Source organism: Vanessa tameamea, chromosome 31 (assembly GCF_037043105.1).
Source record: "Vanessa tameamea isolate UH-Manoa-2023 chromosome 31, ilVanTame1 primary haplotype, whole genome shotgun sequence".
NCBI classification, from domain to species: Eukaryota; Metazoa; Arthropoda; class Insecta; order Lepidoptera; family Nymphalidae; genus Vanessa; species Vanessa tameamea.
The window spans coordinates 2,912,423-2,930,883 of NC_087339.1; the positions used below are offsets into that span (position 1 = coordinate 2,912,423).

At 34.6% G+C, this 18,461-nt stretch overlaps 1 protein-coding gene across 1 annotated transcript; it reads right to left on the reverse strand.

Moving 5' to 3' along the window:
- Positions 1–9,504: 9,504 nt before the first annotated feature.
- Positions 9,505–17,579, reverse strand: LOC113391376 (zinc finger protein 90-like). The gene is made up of 9 exons (XM_026627324.2): positions 17,375–17,579; positions 17,151–17,261; positions 15,927–16,421; positions 14,860–15,074; positions 13,861–13,965; positions 12,203–12,409; positions 11,299–11,410; positions 10,511–10,612; positions 9,505–9,677 (listed from the first exon to the last, which is right to left on the reverse strand). The coding sequence occupies exons 1-9, from the start codon at positions 17,483–17,485 to the stop codon at positions 9,525–9,527; spliced, it is 1,611 nt and encodes a 536-aa protein (XP_026483109.2). The 5' UTR covers positions 17,486–17,579; the 3' UTR covers positions 9,505–9,524.
- Positions 17,580–18,461: the final 882 nt, after the last annotated feature.

Genomic DNA, 18,461 nt, shown 5'->3' on the forward strand with positions numbered 1-18,461 from the left:
CAATCACCCGCCAAACAAATCAAGTGCTACGAATCTCTGGATAACATTTAAAAAAAAAAAAGTTACCATACTAAACGTCCGTAATTATCTACTTAAAATTCAAGATCTACTATCAAAACTTTAGAGGAATTAAAACTAAAACCAAATGTATAAGATTGTCTTCATTAACCTCAGATTTTGATATAATAGCTGGTACAGAGACATGGCTGGACGACAGTGTCCTCGATAGTGAATTATTCAGCAATAAATATTCTGTGTATCGTAGAGACCGCTCATCATTCAAAAAATATAACAACAAGAAATAATTATATCCTTTACAATGTTCAGTAACTGTTTGGTACTTTCAATAAACTTTTCTCTTCAAAAGGATTTTGAAGTTTCAGGTGTGAGCAAAACACCGTAAGTGTTTTTGTTTTCCAAATGAGATTGTTACGGCTTTGACGAATTTCGCAGGCTCGCAGCGTTATAAGTAACGACTAGTAAAACTTTTTCTGAAATAATGCCCCATTTTTCAGTCATTGTCACTAGCATTTGACTTAATGGTATTTCCCGTATGCAATCCGTCATCTCAAGGGCCAACTGATGGACACCTAAGTAAAGCGAGGATTTTGAGTCATTTATTTTTGTTTTGACCGCAACAATTATCAGAAAAAAAGTTTTAACTTTTTTTCGCTTGAATCTCATCCCAAAAATAACAGTGTAATTATCCGCTCTTTATTTAAGCTTTTAGAGATGTCCATTGCTGATACATTATCTTCGTGATTTTTTTTTAATTCAGTCACAGTGAAATTGTAACTATTCAATTTACTTTTGTAATATAATGGCGAAGGTTCACCGTTAGGACTTCAAATCAAATCAATTTTATTCAAGTAAACTTCACAATGAATTGTTTTTGAATCGTCGATATTAAAATACTACCACCATAGACAAACTACTACTACTTCATAGACAAATATTGCACTCATCAATGTTCTCTCAATCTTTTATCTTCTCTTCTAAATGGGTATCATATTGTTCCCTTAGTTTCTGCTTTTATAATTCAGAAGAATTGTAAAACTTTAGACAAAGATACCATTGATCTTTTTTGGGTTAATAAAAGCCAAGGTTATTTTTAAAGATTAATGTTAAAGATGTCATAAAACATGTGATATAGTCCGGCCGGGCGCGACTTTTCCCTTTAGCAAAACTTTGAAATCTCTAAAGAGCTCTGCAATGTTTTTGCCAGCTGATGTACTCTAGAGGTAGATGCTCTTAGGTAATGTGAGTCAACGCGGGGTATGGAGTTGATAAAGTTGGTGATGTCATTTATAAACTCATCATTTGCAGTTTAGTGATTTAAGAATATTGTGTTTCCTGCGTTGGTCATCGTTTATGAAGCCCCCAGTTTGTTTGCTCTTTTCATGTACGCTTCGAATCATCTTATGTGAAATGTTGGTATAAGTCAATATAATATTTGACAACACTGCTTTTTTTTGTCTATAGTCTGGATCGCTGCGCTGTATCATATGCTAATTAAGTAAAACGAAAAAGGAAAAATTCAAATGGCGAAGTGGACGCGGTTACATAAGCCGGTTTTGAGGTTAGGTCGATGCGACGTGGGCTCTGGACGAAAAATACCTGTATTACAAGGCCGGGACAAGCATGAAGGAAGAAAATATGACTTTTGATACACACATCAAAGTAGAAGGTGCATCAAACTTGAATGTGTGGAAATTCCAATTATTCAATCGAAGTCAGGATTTGCCAGTGTGAAGGGTCCCACTAAGATAGGCGCGAAAGAGCTGCGTGCGGAGGCTGGCCGGAAATCGGCGCTAATTTTAGGTTGCCCAGAGGTCCACCAACTTGGAGAGTGGTGATGAAATAAGAACAAAGGCGATTATATAATTTAAACTATATATTTGATGCGTAAGTAAATACAACAATATGACGGTGCACAATGTGTACAGACGAGAGTCAAGAGCCTAGCAGAGTTGACAAGTACAAGCTCGGTAGATAAAAATGTTTGCTATTTACTTTGCGTAGGCGTCCATACTCTTAATCATCAAGAAGCTAAAGGAATCGGCGGCTTCACTTCAGAGCATCGTGGATACTATGGCTTTAAGGTCCGAGGCGGAGGAAACGCGTCGGCTTCGCGCCGACAATAGCCGCCTCCGTAAGGAAATAGAGGGCCTTAGATCAGAACTAAAGGCCCACCGGCGTGAGTTTAACGAGATGAAAACCACTGTGGCAACGGAAAATGAGTCGTCGAGCACTCTAAGGGACTCACAAGTTGTGGAGGAGCTCAAAACAATTATTGGGGATTGAGGAGCGCCTCCCCCCGGCAAAAATCCTTCGGCCACCCCTGGCGGCGGACAAACGACAGGCTGTGGTGTAGGATATGGCACCAACCTATGCACAAGCAATCCACCAGTCTCCGCCACTGATACCCGCATCCGCACCTTAGCGGATGGCTCCAGCCGTCACACCTGCGTCGATAGCAGGCCCATCGAGTGCTACTATTGTGCTGGAGACGCCTACGCCACACGTGGTGAGGTGGCTTCATCAAAAAGCTGAAGGATTCGGCGGCTTATCTCCAGAGCATCGTGGATGCTCTGGCTTAAATCATTTAAAAGAAAACTTAAATCTACATGAAGCTTGTATACATATTGATTTTTCGGAAAATTATTCCTTGAAGTATGGATCGGAAGTACAGTCATTCCATTTTGGAGCCAGCAGGCAACAGTTGTCTTTACATACAGCTGTTACGTACACTCATAGCTTTAGTACTGGACAAATTACTCCGAAATCGATAAGCACAATAAGTGATTGTTTACGTCATGATACTGCAGACTTATGGGCGCATTTGTTACCTTTGATAGAAGAGTTAATCAATCTGAAACCTTTTATTGACACCATCCACTTTTTGTCAGACTCGCCATCTTCACAATACAGAACCAAGTTCATATATAATATGATTACTCAACTTTGTAAAGACTTCTCGCGGCTTAAAAGAATAACTTGGAATTATTCAGAAGCAGGACAAGGAAAATGTCCTCCTGATGGGGTTGGAGCAACTCTAAAAAGAACAGCGGATCGTATGGTTGCTTTTGGAAAAGATGTAGGTAATTATGAGTAATTTCACGATTTGATAAAAGAATATTTAAATAACGACAATTTAAACGTAATTGTTAAAAAAGTAGACAAGGAAGAAGTATTATTTAGAGACAGTTTATTTCCTACACAATTAAGAGCATTCAGGGCCCTGATTCTGTATGTCACCGAAAACACAAACGAGCTTGTAACGCGCTCGCGGTGCGTTATTGGCTAAAAACGGTATTCCGTATGCCCCTGTCAAATCAAAAACCATACCTAGGGTTGTTTTTTACTCGTTTTAAAATGTCTAAATTCCACACTTTTATTCCTCGTGTTTTGAAAACGTGGATGTCATGAGATATAAAAACAAAACAAAATGTAACGATTTTAAATGGGATTTATAAATTATACTGATGGTTTTTAGAGTTATATTTAGTTAAGAAGGTGTTCGGATTCATATTATGTTACAAAAATATAAAGGTGATTTAAAAAAATTTACCCTCGTACATGCGATTAAAAGGCTTAAAAATCACATATTCTAATCGTAAAGGGACTAAGATTACTGAAAGATACAATAATAGACTGATGGAAAATTACCCTGATATTAGCAAGCTACCAAAACAATTGGATGCATTTTTTGGTATTCTAATTTTTAGTGGGGTACATAGATCTAATAAAGAGCATTTGACTGAAATTTGGAAATCCAGTCACTTACCATTATTTCGGGCTGCGATGTCCCATGATAGATTCAAAATGCTGCTACGCTTCATAAGGTTTGATAATGATGTAACGCGCCTTGAACGTTTGTTAGCTGATAAAGCCGCTGCTATACGAGATATTTGGACTAAGTTAATTTCAAATTTGAAAAAAATCTACAAGCCTCGTAGAATGTATTACCGTTGACGAACAGCTATATGGATATCGTGGGCGGACTCGCTTTACTCAATACATGCCATCAAAACCAGTAAAGTATGGCATAAAAATATTCTAGGCTTGTGATGGAAATAATTCCTACCCCCTAAATGGAGTAATATATACAGGAAAGTCAAGTGATGGCATACGTCAAACAAATGTACGAGAATGCACTGTATTAGATCTCGTGGCTAAATATAAAAATTCAGGGCTCAATGTTACTACGGATATTTTTTCTTACGTCGCTTCAACTGGCTCATTCCTTGAATTCGTGGAATATGACACTTTTGGGAACGGTAAGAAAAAATAAATGGTTCCTTCCTGCAAATATGTAAGCGCACAAGGAGAGGTCCAATTATTCTTCTAACTTCGCATTTAGCAAAGCAGCAACTGTATGCTCTTACGTACCGAAAAAGAAGAAAGCAGTAATAATGTTGTCATCAATGCACATGTCACCAGTTTTTGAAAGTAATAAGGAAACTGCCAAGCCTGAAATAATTTTATATTATAATAAAACCAAAAGTGGAGTGGACGACATAGATAAACTGTTAGCAGAATATACCGTAAAACGCAGAACAAATCGGTGGCCTTTAGCACTTTTTTACAGTGTCATTGACATTGCAGCTTTGGCGGCATATATCATTTACATGGAACATAACCCACAATTGACCTCGAGTGACAGACGTAGAAAGTTTTTGAAATCATTGAGTCTACAACTGTGTGGTAAAAATATAGAAGAGAGATCAAAAAATTGCATTGTGATATCAAAATTACACGTGAGATCTGCAATGCAGGACGTGCTTGGCCGAGAACTTAGGCCGTCAATTTCTTCTGGATCTACAACTTCTATAAGTCAGACTAAAGAGCGGTCGCCGAGCAGGAAGAATTTCGTACATTGACCTGGTTCTACCTGTCTCCCTCTCTCACGCTTGAATAAGTTGCATCCCGCTCACACGGTAGCGTCGACCGCGGGCATCAGGAGTTACAAACCTTTTGTGTGCTTACGTAAGGTTTATATTTGTATGCTAGCATTTTTTTGACCTTGAGTCAAGCAAGCCTATAACGCCCACTCGACGCTTTATCGCTTGTTCAAAAATCAAAATTTAACGGACGACATTCCATAACGGGATGCGCTAGTGATCGGTCAATTTGTTCGTAGTGAAATAGTTTCTGCAGACGTTTGTGTTTTGTTTTGTTTTCTTGTTAAATTACTGTTAAGTTATCGTTATTTAGTTTTCTTGTTAGTCGGTTCTACGTGGTTAAGTTTTTTTGAAAATGGAACCGGGGCCGTCTACCTCGCGTCCATTCAAAGACTTTGTTTCTCCGCGGAAGAAGCGAAAAATGTCGCACTTTAGTGAAAGTGAGAAGTTGATGATTATCAACGTCTTTAAATACGTAAAAGAATCTTGGCCTGCCGATAAATATCCTTCAAAACAGGAGATGAAAGATAAAACGGCCGATATTTTGGGCATTTCGAAATCGGCGGTGTACCGTATTCTAAACGAATACACTAAAACGGAAACTGTCAAGCCAGCTGCAGCACCAAAAAAACGCATGTCAATTATTGAAAAGATAGATGATTTCGACAAGTCGTGCATTAGAAAAATTGTGCATAGCTTTTATTTAAAAGGAGAGTTACCTACAGCAAAAAAGGTATTACAGGTAGTAAATGCCGATGAATCCCTACCAAGCATGGGCCTGACATCGCTGAAAAAAGTTCTAAAACATTTGAAATTTAAATATGTCAAACGAAGGAGAAATAATGCGTTAATCGATAGAGATGACATAGCATTGTGGCGTATAAAATATTTGAAAAACATGAAAACTTTTCGAGAGCAAGGACGACCAATATATTACTTGGATGAAACTTGGGTGAATGCAGGTAAGACTATATATTTGATTTACATTTAACCCGCGATTTCATTTGTTTAAAAACTATTCTACATATTTCTTATTTTTTTTAAATTGTATTTATTTTTTATTTTTTCTATTCAATTTAAACATATAATAAAACAAAAAATATATTTTCAGGGCACACTGTCGGCAAAGTGTGGGAAGACACTACAGTGAAGTCACGCAAACAAGCCTTTTTAGAGGGTCTGTCGACGGGCGCTAAGAATCCTACGTCTAAAGGCAACCGCTTAATTATTCTGCATATTGGAGGCGAAGAAGGATTCGTGCCGCAATCAGAATTGGTTTTTGAATGCAAAGGTTAGCAATAGGCTTTGCCTACACCTTTATGTAAACGTGTATTATTTTATGCTTTAATGTAGGTTATTATTTGTGGAAATAAACACATTTGTATTTAATTTTTAGGTACAGGCGATTATCACGAATCAATGAACGCCGCCAAATTCGAAAATTGGTTCAAAGAAATGTTGCCAAGACTTGAGCCGAACGCGGTGGTTGTGATGGATAATGCGAGCTACCACTCAAGGCGAAAGGAGAAAACCCCCGTCACAAGTTGGAATAAAACAAATATTCAAAAATGGCTCACATCTAAGAAGATTACTTATGAACCAAAAGAAACCAAAGTTCAGTTATTGGAAAAGGTGAAAGGTGTAAAAACAGAGTACCAATCGTACGTTATAGATGAAATGGCGAAAGAAGTTGGTGTGGAGGTATTAAGATTACCTCCATACCACTGTGAGTTGAACCCTATTGAATTGGTGTGGGCAGACGTGAAGGGCTACATGGCAAGAAATAATACCACATTTAAGATGGTAGACGTAAAAAAACTGCTCCAAGAGGCGTTGAAAAACATTACACCGGAAAAATGGAAAAACTGTATAAGCCACGTAAAAAAGGAGGAAATAAAATTAGGTGGCTTAGACAATAATATCGACAAAACTATTGATTCTTTTATCATCAATGTAACAGGTGTAACGTCGTCTGAGGAAAGCAGCAGTTCTGATACCACGGAATCTGATTCTGATTAATAAATAATAAATATTTATTTTTAAAATGATTTTATTTATTAACATCAAATCTAAAATACCTAATTATATTACCTATTACCAAAAACTGTCATAGAATAGAATACCTATTTCAAATAAAAATATTTATTTGCCACTTTTCCGTTATTCAAGGTAGGTAAATATAAAAATCCTATATTTTTAATTAGTACACGACAAAAAATGTTTGTGACCACTGTCAGTAGGTAAATAGGTCAATGTACGAAATTCTTCCTGCTCGGCGACCGTGCTATAGACGAGATTCTACAGGGCGTGTTGCAGTCGTCGGTAGTTGATACCTATGCAGAGAACTTAAACGCAAGCAAAGAAAAACTCGAAAAGCTTGCACCAGTTTGTTTTGTTTTTTTTATTTCAATTTCATCAAAAAAAGATCAAGGGGTCGAAAGTTATAATAGTTTGAAATAAGTAGTAAATTTCAATCAGCTCTGCTGAAAAATATTGCCGTTTTGAGTTGTTACACTATCCATCCGAACCAGTGATATTCTAAAGTAATTGTTTTGTGAGGTGTCAAAGATTTAAATGTTTCTCCTGAAAAACTACATTTTTGCATAAGTGACAGTATCGCACCGGGGATGCAATATAATATTAATAAACAATATAAGTAACCCATAATTGTTTTGTTTCTATCAATAGTCATGGTGGTTAGTGTTACTAACCACCTCATTCCTCGAAAGCCTTCATACCTAGATTTTTTTTCATACTTTCAGTGATATTTTAGCTGTAGATAATGCCAAAACAATAATTCAAACATTCAACATATTCTTAATCTAAAAGCGTGATTGAAAGACTTAATAGTAGAACATTTGCTCAGATTATTTTGAAATATATTTCTTTTTTTATCTGATATTGTATCTGCTGTTGGTTGTCCTACTGAAAATAAAATAAAAATCATAAATTAAAACAAAAAAATTAGAACAAATCTGTATTCTGAAGATTGCTAATTAAATTTAAAAACTAATGTTTTTGTTTTCTATGATACTCAAAATGTGTGTCCACTATGGTTCTCACATTGCTCAATACTTGAGAGCATCAACATCGAGCTAATATATTAGTAGTAAGACAAGCATTTCTGAACTTTAAAGAACTGCAAAGGAATAGAACTTAAGGAACTGGACAGTTCCATACCATCTATAAAGTATTTATGACCAAATTAAATATACCCTATATTGTTTCGGCTAAAACCTATATCCTTATTGGCCATATAATACTTCTGCGGGTGATCAGATACGTAACTTCCGTAACAACAGCCTTAAAGGGTCGTTAATCGTGAGTTTATTAGCATAATAGTCATTCAATATATGGAATTTCGATGTACTAAATTAAATACTCTCGGAGTATAATTATTTAAAAAATATATATAATATACAAGTAATATTTCAACCAATAAGCAAGTATTTGATATTTAGACTTATATCAACTCAAATAGTTGAATTTTAAAATGATAGACATTTTTTTACCGACAATAATATGTCAGGTAGTTTTTAAAGATATTTTTTGCATACCGTTTAAATCTCTCCATGGAATATAACAGAACACTTATAGTTTCAACTCAAACCATATATTGTTAATAGGCAATCGGTTTGAAAAGCAACAGGTGAACGAAATAACGGCTCAACCATATAATCTAATTCATTCAGTTTAAACATTGTTATAAAATTTAAATACCGTACCTATTTGTATAACACAATTTCTCAGAATAATAGAATGAATTTATCAACTTCATTGTATCACGCAAATGAAATGAAATTTTCCTATCTTTATACTGTAACAAGAAACGAAATCACAAATATCAAATTGACAATATTATAAAACATTTTAGCTGAACAGTTGCACAGACTATATTATACAGTGTAGTGTTGCCAGACATCTGGAATTGATAGTCGTACGATGGGTCAATAAAATTAAAAAGATTTCCGTAAGAAAATATTTAAAAAAAACATGCATTTTTAAAACCTTTTTTGTTATATCTTTTAACAATTTTCTCAGTTAACAATCAAATGCACATATTTAAGCGTTTTTAATTCTTATTTTGTCTATAGACAGTTTATTTTATGTAAAAGATCTTTTGTCGAATGAATGGCTAGAGTTTAAAATACACCATGTAAAGACATAAATTCGAATGGTTTTTTTTTTTAATACATTTTGCTATGAAGTCATTTATGCCAGGTTACAGCCAATTTTCGAAATAAATTTAATTCTCCCAACCAATTCAGTATTTATGTAATGTTTGTGTAATTCTTTTAAGATAATTTTTTTTTGATTGATTCTAATTTTTTTTGTTAATAATTAATAAAAAAAATTATAAAGATATATTCATGGTATTATAACTGTTTTTCATTGTTAATGTAAGAAAACATCTGTTCATCCTGCGTTACCTATTAAATCAACATATTTTAAAGACTGAACTATTCGCAGAGAAGGTAAATTTTCAATGACCCTGAAAAAATCCTTAAAAAAAAAACCCCTGTACACCGACAATCCAGACAGTTCGTACAATAGACAAAACGTCTTCCAGGTGTTGCTAGTATCAAAATAAAAAAGACCGAATATTGATATATTATTTTATTAATTTTGTTTTATTCGTTTAACGCCTCTATGAACGAGTTTCGTGTGTGTATACAGGGCGGGTCTTTGCTTGAACGTGTCACCGCAGTCTTCACACATATAGGTCCGTTCCTCTGAATGTGTCAACTGGTGACCTCGGAGCGTTGAAAGTGTCTAAAATAATAATAATAATTAACACTTAACTGTCACCTGTCAACATTTTTTTTTATCCATATACGAGTAGGCAAAGACGAAACGCTTTAGTGCCATTTTGTCCTCCGTCAATCAATTTTCAATGACGTGAATGAGTTTCAGTGTCGTCAGTAAGAAAAAAAATAAAAAAAATATTGGACAACATCACACACATCACTCCGATCCCAATGTAAGTAGCTAAAGCTCTTGTGTTATGGAAAATCAGAAGTAACGACGGTACCACAAACACCCAGACCCAAGACAACATAGAAAACTAATGAACTTTGTCTACATCGACTCGGCCAGGGTCGGATCCGGGAACTCGCGAGTGGCGTACCCATGAAAAACCGGTGTACACCCTACTCGATTAAATGCCGTAATTGGGAATAAGGTGGTACTTTTTCGCAATATAGAAGAACCACCAAGTAAATTACATAAATGTTAATTTCAGGTACCCTCTACTACAGTATGTATATAAGAAATTGTTTTTAATTCATTACATTAGATATATTAGCGGCCTGTAAATTTCCCACTGCTGGGCTAAGGCCTCCTCTCCCTTTGAGGAGAAGGTTTGGAGCATATTCCACTACGCTGCTCTAATACGGGTTGGTGGAATAACCATGTGGCAGAATTTCGTTGAAATTATACACTGCATCTAGGTTTTCCTTCACCGCCGAGCACGAGATGAATTATAAACACAAATTAAGCACGTGAAAATTCAGCGGTGCCTGCCTGGGTTTGAACCCGACATCATCGGTTAAGATGCACGCGTTCTAACTACTGGGCCATCTCGGCTCGACGATATATATACTTACATAGAATTTCTTTCCGCATATGTTACATATATGATCTCTAGACCGACTGAGTCCGTGGTGCTTCTGTCTGTGGTTCTTCAAACGCCAATCAGACATGAAGAGCTGAAGCAAATTGATAAGATCAGAATCATTCAGACAAACATCAACTTTTGCTCCTCCTTTACCAGAATTAGTTTCCACCCGAGTGTGGAGGGGGGGAGTTGTATGTTAGACTTATGTACCCCTCGTTATAGTACTAGTAAAATATTAGTGAAGATTTATGGAACTCAGCTGGGCTTTTGATTTAAACGAATTTGTACCACCAAATGTGTATGTTTGTGAGTGAGCCAGTGTATTAACAGGCAAATTGTAGCTGAGTAAGGAATACATATGTAAGCTTATGAGCATTTCTGCCACCATCAGCTGTGGTGGTCACTCAGTAAGGAACGTTATGTATATAAATATTTTTTTTTTTTTTTATGGCTTTGGTTGGCGGACGAGCATATGGGCCACCTGATGGTAAGTGGTCACCACAGCCCATAGACAAAGGCGCTATAAGAAATATTAACCATTCCTTACATCACCTATGCGCCACCAACCTTGGGAACTAAGATGTTACCCCTTGTGCCTGTGATTACACTGGCTCACTCACCCTTCCAACAGGAACACAACAATATAGTGTACTGTTATTTGGCGGTAGTATATCTGATGAGTGGGTGGTACCTACCCAGACGGGCTTGCACAAAGCCCTACCACCAAGTAAATTAACGCCTCCGTCTCATACTATGTTGAGATATTGCTAGTATTACCTTATTACACAGATCACATTTAAACGCAGACTTATGCAAGTGGTAGAAGTCACAGTGTTTTTGCCAGTACACTTTAGACGCGAATCTCTTGTTACAATCTTCGCAGTGGTAACTGAAAAAAAACAAAAACTGCTTTAAAAACTCAAAACATCCAAAACGCAAACTTTCACAATTCGGTTGTAACATAAGGCCTCCGATTGTCGGGGGCGTGATTTTTCAAGATCTTATTAATTAAACTCGACGATTCGGTACGACTTTAAAATACGTTAAATAAATATTCCGTCGCATTTAAATCAAAAATGGCTATGGAAATTTGTTAACATATTTTATAGTTTAAATCTATACTAATATTATATATGAAAATAACTCTGTCTGTCTGTCTGTCGCTCTTTGACTGACAAACCAATGAACCGAATTTAATGAAATTTGGTATGAAGCAAACTTGAACTCCAAGGAAGGACATAGGCTACTTTTTTGCCCAACACGTGACAACCAACCCCCTCAAACGCGAGCGAAGCCGCAGTCGACAACTAGTAACAGATAAACTAACAAAAAAGTAACTCACTACATATTTCTTTAATTTTTTTCTCATTCCGATGTGAAAATTACCCTTATTTTATTCACAAGAAAACAAAATCACGCTGTGCTTTCAAAGTCTGGCAACACTGGTTGGAAAAATCACGCACAACACGGTCGAATTAATATATTGTTAGAAGAAAATTAGAGTCACAAATGGCAACACTACGACCGGATATATAAGGACGACGGTTGGCGGCACTTGTCTAACCGCTTAGCTGTCCGAATATAGCGATTGCCTGTCATAGAAGGAAAATGTCTGTTGGCCGCCATTACAATATTTTTAAAAAGATCATTTCATTTTCTATTTGTAATAATATATACTCACAGTCTCTCGGAATGATTCGCGCTGTTCTTCAAATGGTTTCTATAAACGTATATATTTTTATATTGAACTTTACATATAGAGCAATATGCTAACTTCTTAGCGAGAGTGTTGTTGTGAGAAGTGATGTGAGATTCGAGGCGAGATTTCGTCTTGAACGTTTTTGAACAAACGTCGCATGTAAACGCACGATTCGATGAATGGATACGTCTGGAATGATTAAAAAAATAAATTCGGTGATACCAGTTATAAAAAAATGTTGAATTTAAAAAATAATTGGTCCGGCAACACTATTAAATTTGACCAGGGGAGGTATTTGTAATTAAAACCTTTATAATTGCGATTTCATTGTTATTATATAAATAAGAATACCTTGCGTTGACCAATTTTAAAGACTAAGAAATATTACTAAGTGAAACTATATAAAAAAAAAAGAAAAATAAATTGATTATGTTATTATTTTAAGAATCATTTAATTTTGTATTTTGTAAGTATCCAAGTCACCTGCATTTAATAAATAAATTGCAATAAAAGACTTAAAAAAAAAAAAAATATATTGGAAAGGCTTTGTTTAAGCCTGTCTGAGTGGTACCACCAACTCATCACCATTTACATATATTCTATCTCCAAACAGTAATTTTTAATATTCTTGTGTCCTCGTTTGAAGGGCGAGTGAGTCTATGTACAGGAATAAGGTACATTATGTACATAGTTAAACCAAGGATTAGTAGCACATTGGTGTAAGGAATTGTTAATATTTCTTACAACGATCATGTCTGGGCGGTGACCGCTCAGCATTAGGGGTGACTCATTTGTTCGTCCTAGGGTTGTCAGAGACTTATCAAATCCGGGACAATTCTAGGCCAACGGTGTCGGGTCGTAGCCATATTAAACTATTAATTAACGCCAATTATAATTTTAAGATGCAGTTTAGACTTGAAACTTATTTTATTATTACAAAACTAGTAGGTTTTCAGAATTCGGGACAATAAGGTCCAATTACTGGACACGGGACAATCCTGGATTTCCCGGGCATCTGGCAAGCCTAGTTCGTCCGCCTGCATAATTAATATTAAGAAAAAAAATACGCGTGCGTCTCGGGACGCCTGACAGACGTTATAACTTGAACTTAAACTAACCTAAGTTGAACTATTTAACCTTGAAATTGTTTAACTCGAGAAATGCTTAAGTTATTACTTAAATTTTATGTATATTGATATGAAAATATAAGGAAAGGTTTATTTATTAATAAAATATATTATTGATTATAAAATACATTTTATTCCGAGTTGAATATGTACATTATAAGTTTGTGTACATAAACGAAATTCTAATGTATATACATTGTATATATTCAAGAATTGTAACTAAGGATGTATAAGGGAAAGGGAAGCCAGAAAGACTGACGCCGTAACGCGTTACGTAACGAAATGGTTTACCCTCCCATGAGAACTTATCAAATCAAATCAAATAAAATCAAAATATACTTTATTCAAGTAGACAAAAGCCTTTTAAATCGTCATTTAACAAACTATATTAAGTGAAACTACCACCGGTCCGGAATGTAGATTCTACCGAGAAGAACCGGCAAGAAACTCAGTAGTTAGTCTATTTATCAATCGTGTTACATAACAAAATAAGATCAAACGATTTTAACTCACATATAATGCGTCCTTAAGGTATGTTTCCCTTTAAACTTCTCTCCGCACTGATTGCATTTCAACATGTGATTTGTATTCATATGCGCTGCTAATTCGTCGGCTGTCCTGTAATAATAACATAATAATAATAATAACTTTTAACCATAGCAGATACTCTTAAACAGTTATTTATCTCTTTCTGTTACTGTTAATTTGAGGTTTGAATGAATGAGACAGCATTAGTTTAACTGACAACATGTAAAACACTTTTACTGTAAGGTTGCAAGACTGTCTACATTTTTGTTAATAGTATTAGTTTGAATGTTAGTGTGTGTGTGTCAGTGTAACTGTGTGTGTGTAGACACAAGTAACATATATCTTAGTTCCCAAGATAGATCTAGTTAATATAAGGAATGATCATTATTACAACAGTACCAATATCTATGGACAGTGACCACAACATCAGACCGGTGGTGAAAATTGTTTTATCATATTTAAAGTAACTCTCCCTGTGAGGAAGGTTTGGAGCTTGTTCCATCAGAACGATCAATTGCGGATGATGGATATATGTGGCAGAATTTCTACGTTTTCCTTCACCAAGCACACGATGAATTATAAAGCGCAGAGCAGGGCCCGCTGGATTGTAGTAAATAGAATTACTTATATATTTTTATTATTTATTTTATTTAGATTATATATTAAAATTAAAAAAAATTATCAGTGTGGGCCATGTCTACCAAGAAGACGAGCTTGAAGTCCAGCGAAGATCTGCTGATGTTTAGTAAAAATATAAAATATAGAACACCAAAATTTATAAAATTAAAATGTAAAAAAATTGATTGTTGTAAATTAAATAAAAAAAGAATTATAAACTCAAATCAAGCTCATGCATATCCAGTGTGTGACTGGGTTTGAACCTGCAATCATAAGTTAGGAACCTATGCAAGCATTCTAACCACTGGACAATCTCGGCTAATAATCTATTTTTGCTGGATATATTTTTTTATAAAATATACTCACTCAACTGTCGCAGAGCACTGAGCACAGTGTATAAGTCCCTGTTCATCCTTATCGTGCTTTATAACACAGTGGTTGATGGCCGCTTTGAGCAGCGTTGCTTCATATTTGCACAACACACACTTGTATAAAGTGTAATGTCTTTGACGGTGGCTTACAAGCAAATTTGTGGTTGCGAAACGCACTGAACAAACGTCACATCCGTGAGGGCCGATGGACTGAAACAATGATTATTACATTTTGGTGTGTATTTGCAATCAGTTCTAAAGCTATGAGCAAATATGTTCTGTGATGCTATCATGCTGTGGTTTCTCGTAGGAGGCATCACTCATTTCTTGCTCAGAGATACAGCCGCTTCTAGCTCTAGGATATGGTGATGTTTTAGTCGTAATACTAAATCAATGGTGAGTTGGCAAAGGAGTGTGTTAGGGTGCTGGATTATATACTCTTTGTAAAACAATAAGATTAGACAATAATTTTGATAAAAATATTACACAGAACAAAAGCTTTGATTTTGTCATGGCAGAAACAAACTGGCAAACACACATACACACAGCTGCACACTATTTCATCACTTTCTAAAAATTGTAGTGGGAAATCTGACAACTGGAACGAGTCCAAGCATGCACATGACCATAGGATACATGTGCTTTCAACAAGAATTTAATTTAGAAACACTTTATTGGTCGAAAGTTCAAACCCTCTGTTAATTGGTGGTAGGGGTTTGTGCTACCACTGACTCATCAGATATTATACCGCCAAACAGCAGTACCCAGTGTTGTTGTGTACCGGTTTGAAGTGTGAGTGAGCCAGTGTAACTACAGGAACAGGGACATAACATCTTAGTTCCCAAGGTTGGTGGTGCATTGGCGATGTAAGGACTTGTTAATATTTCTTACAGCACTATAGTCTATGGGCGGTGGTGACCACTTACCATCAGGTGGCCCATTTGCTCGTCCACCTACCAATATAATAAAAGAAATTAAAAACCCTGTTCGTAGGATCTGACGAAGTAGACCAACACCACTGGCCAAACAGAATCAAAACTAGTTAAATAATAAACAAAATACCTCATCATGTTTTTTCTTGTTGTGTAAAATGTAGGTCTCCTTCCTCGTGAAACCAAGAACGCAATAATCACATTTGTACGGTATCTTCTTGTAATTCGGTTGATTTCTCTTCTGTTCTCTATTCTTTATCATTTCATCCTCTGTGAATGTTATCGTCTCAATTTTATCTCTTACTTTTGTACTATCTATTGAAAGTTTTGTCGATTTGCATTTAGATTTCAAATGATATTTTTTATTATTGAAATCTTTGCTTAAATTAATTTTTGATTTGTTCGCGCTTAATAAATGAATATTAGTATAATTTATTTCATCACAGTTTTCGTTATCTTTGTATTTCAATTCATTATAGTCTTTTTTGTCTTCCGAGTTTTCTAGAATTTCTTCTTTAATGGATTTAATCTTTATGTCTGTATTGGAATCAATGTTTGTTTCATAATTATAAATGCAGTCATATAAACATTTTGTGGTGCTATGTAGGGTACTTAAAGTATTCTTCTGGAAAAAAAGAATTTATTTTAATTTGAAATAGATAGTTAGGCTAGCGGGCCCAGAGTAATTGAAATGCAAATATACTAAATTTATTCACTAAAATGTTATTTCCTCTGTGACTTTTACACTGGCTTACACAAATTGGAACCCTAAGATACTAATGGTTACTGTCTGGCAGTAGAATATGTAATGATTGGGTGGAACCCACCAAAACCACATAGCATGAAGCGCTCCTACCAAGGAAATCATGAAGTTATTTTATCCAGTTAAGGAAAAAATTTCTAAAATATCAGGACAATAGATTCATTGTATATTGTAACATTTTATATACAACTAAGATAGGTATGATTCTTCTAGGAGAGAATTATACTGTAATATATATATAAAAGAATGAATTAATTAATCATTTATCTAAGTATAACCATAGAAAAATAAAAGTTTGTTTCAGAAAATTAATAATTGCTGTCAATCAGTCTGTTGTGATCTATTTTATTTGATTTTTATTTTAAATTCTATATTGAGCATTGAAATATTGTGAAGTTAGCTTGAACTCCAAGGAGTCCTTCCTTTACTTTTGTATGACTAATACGGGAAAACACGAACGAAGCCGTAAAGCATAGGTCTTTTTTACTACTGCATATTTTTCACGTAAAATTAAAAATACGTTATGTTAAAAATAATTTTCAAGCGGCCAGTCGTAATATTCGTGTATATATTTTTAGTTTTTTATTTTACCTCTGTATTAGATGTTATCAACTTCTGCGCTTCAATTACTTGTAGTTTAAACTTAGCGAACTTCATCAAAACAGCTTTGCATTCCCAGCAAACACCGGCGTTGTGCTCGTACTAAAACATAAAAATAAAACTTTTTTTTTTTTTTTAATTATCGACAGAGAAGTTTAATTTTAGATGCTTTCTTTTATAATTTTAAAACTATAGTTTATTTTTTATTTACTTACAATATTAATGGGAATATTCATATCGCTAAGACAAAGTTCAAAATTTTTCAATGGGTATAAAAGGCGGTCGCGACTTAAACACGTTTGACATAGGTTTAGATCTACATTCATGTTTTAACTGAAACGTTGTAGAATATAAAATATATAAAATATTTTATATTATAATTGGGTTGAATCGTTTGTTTTCAATATTTTATTTGGCTGTTTGACATTGACTAAATATAAACAATAACTTTAACCACAGTGCTGCCAGATCAAAAAATCTTCCACAAGATTCACAGCTGCGCTGCATTCGACAAAACTTTTCGCCGTTTTTTACATAAACTTGTAACCTATTTTATAAAACATTTTTAGTATACCTTTCTTGTTACTTGATTCGATTGTTTAGTCATAACAATACACAATTGTATAAAATTATAAACGAATCATTTCATTTAAGTCGATACGGTTATACAATTTTGTACATGGATATTACACAGTGGATTATGAAATCGTAAATCATAAACATTCCTTACGGTTTTGAAAGTTATTTCGGTAAATTAAACAGTATTTCAATAACAATATTTTTAACAAATACATGTCGATTACTAACAATTATTAATTTATCACAAATTAATAAATGAATATATAAATATTATCCGCAGAAATCAGAGTATGTTAAGAAAAATAATGTATTGATTACTGTTTGGACTAATCGCCTATTTTAATTGACTAAACATAATATTGAGGTAGATATATTGTTAGTTTGTATTTCCTTAAATTTGTTAAAGCTTAATATTGCTCGCTAGCTCTCTGTAAGCAATACTATTGGTAGCAGCGATACTATTGATACTATCGATAGTTTTGGGCTATCGATAGTTTAGGTTAAAAGTAATGGATTTTGCAATATTATCGATAGTATTGCTCATGGGGAGCTATCGTACTATAGATAGTATTGATATCGATAGAGGACTATCGATAAGCAACACTAATTAAGACATTTGCTTTATTAAAGTACCGAAAAAGACTAAATTGGAATTCTTAAATACATAATTATTGCTAGTAAAATATATTTTTTGATATTTCACATTAAAAACAACGTGCGTTT

What these genes read in the sequence shown, in the direction of transcription:
- LOC113391376 (XM_026627324.2), bottom strand. Translation starts at nt 17,485, where the DNA reads ATGAATGTAGATCTAAACCTATGTCAAACGTGTTTAAGTCGCGACCGC. An exon ending in CAGTGCTCTGCGACAGTTGA is followed by an intron (nt 13,966 to 14,859) that starts GTGAGTATATTT and finishes TTATTATTACAG; the next exon opens with GACAGCCGACGAATTAGCAG. An exon ending in AATGTGATCTGTGTAATAAG is followed by an intron (nt 10,613 to 11,298) that starts GTAATACTAGCA and finishes AATTTGCTTCAG; the next exon opens with CTCTTCATGTCTGATTGGCG.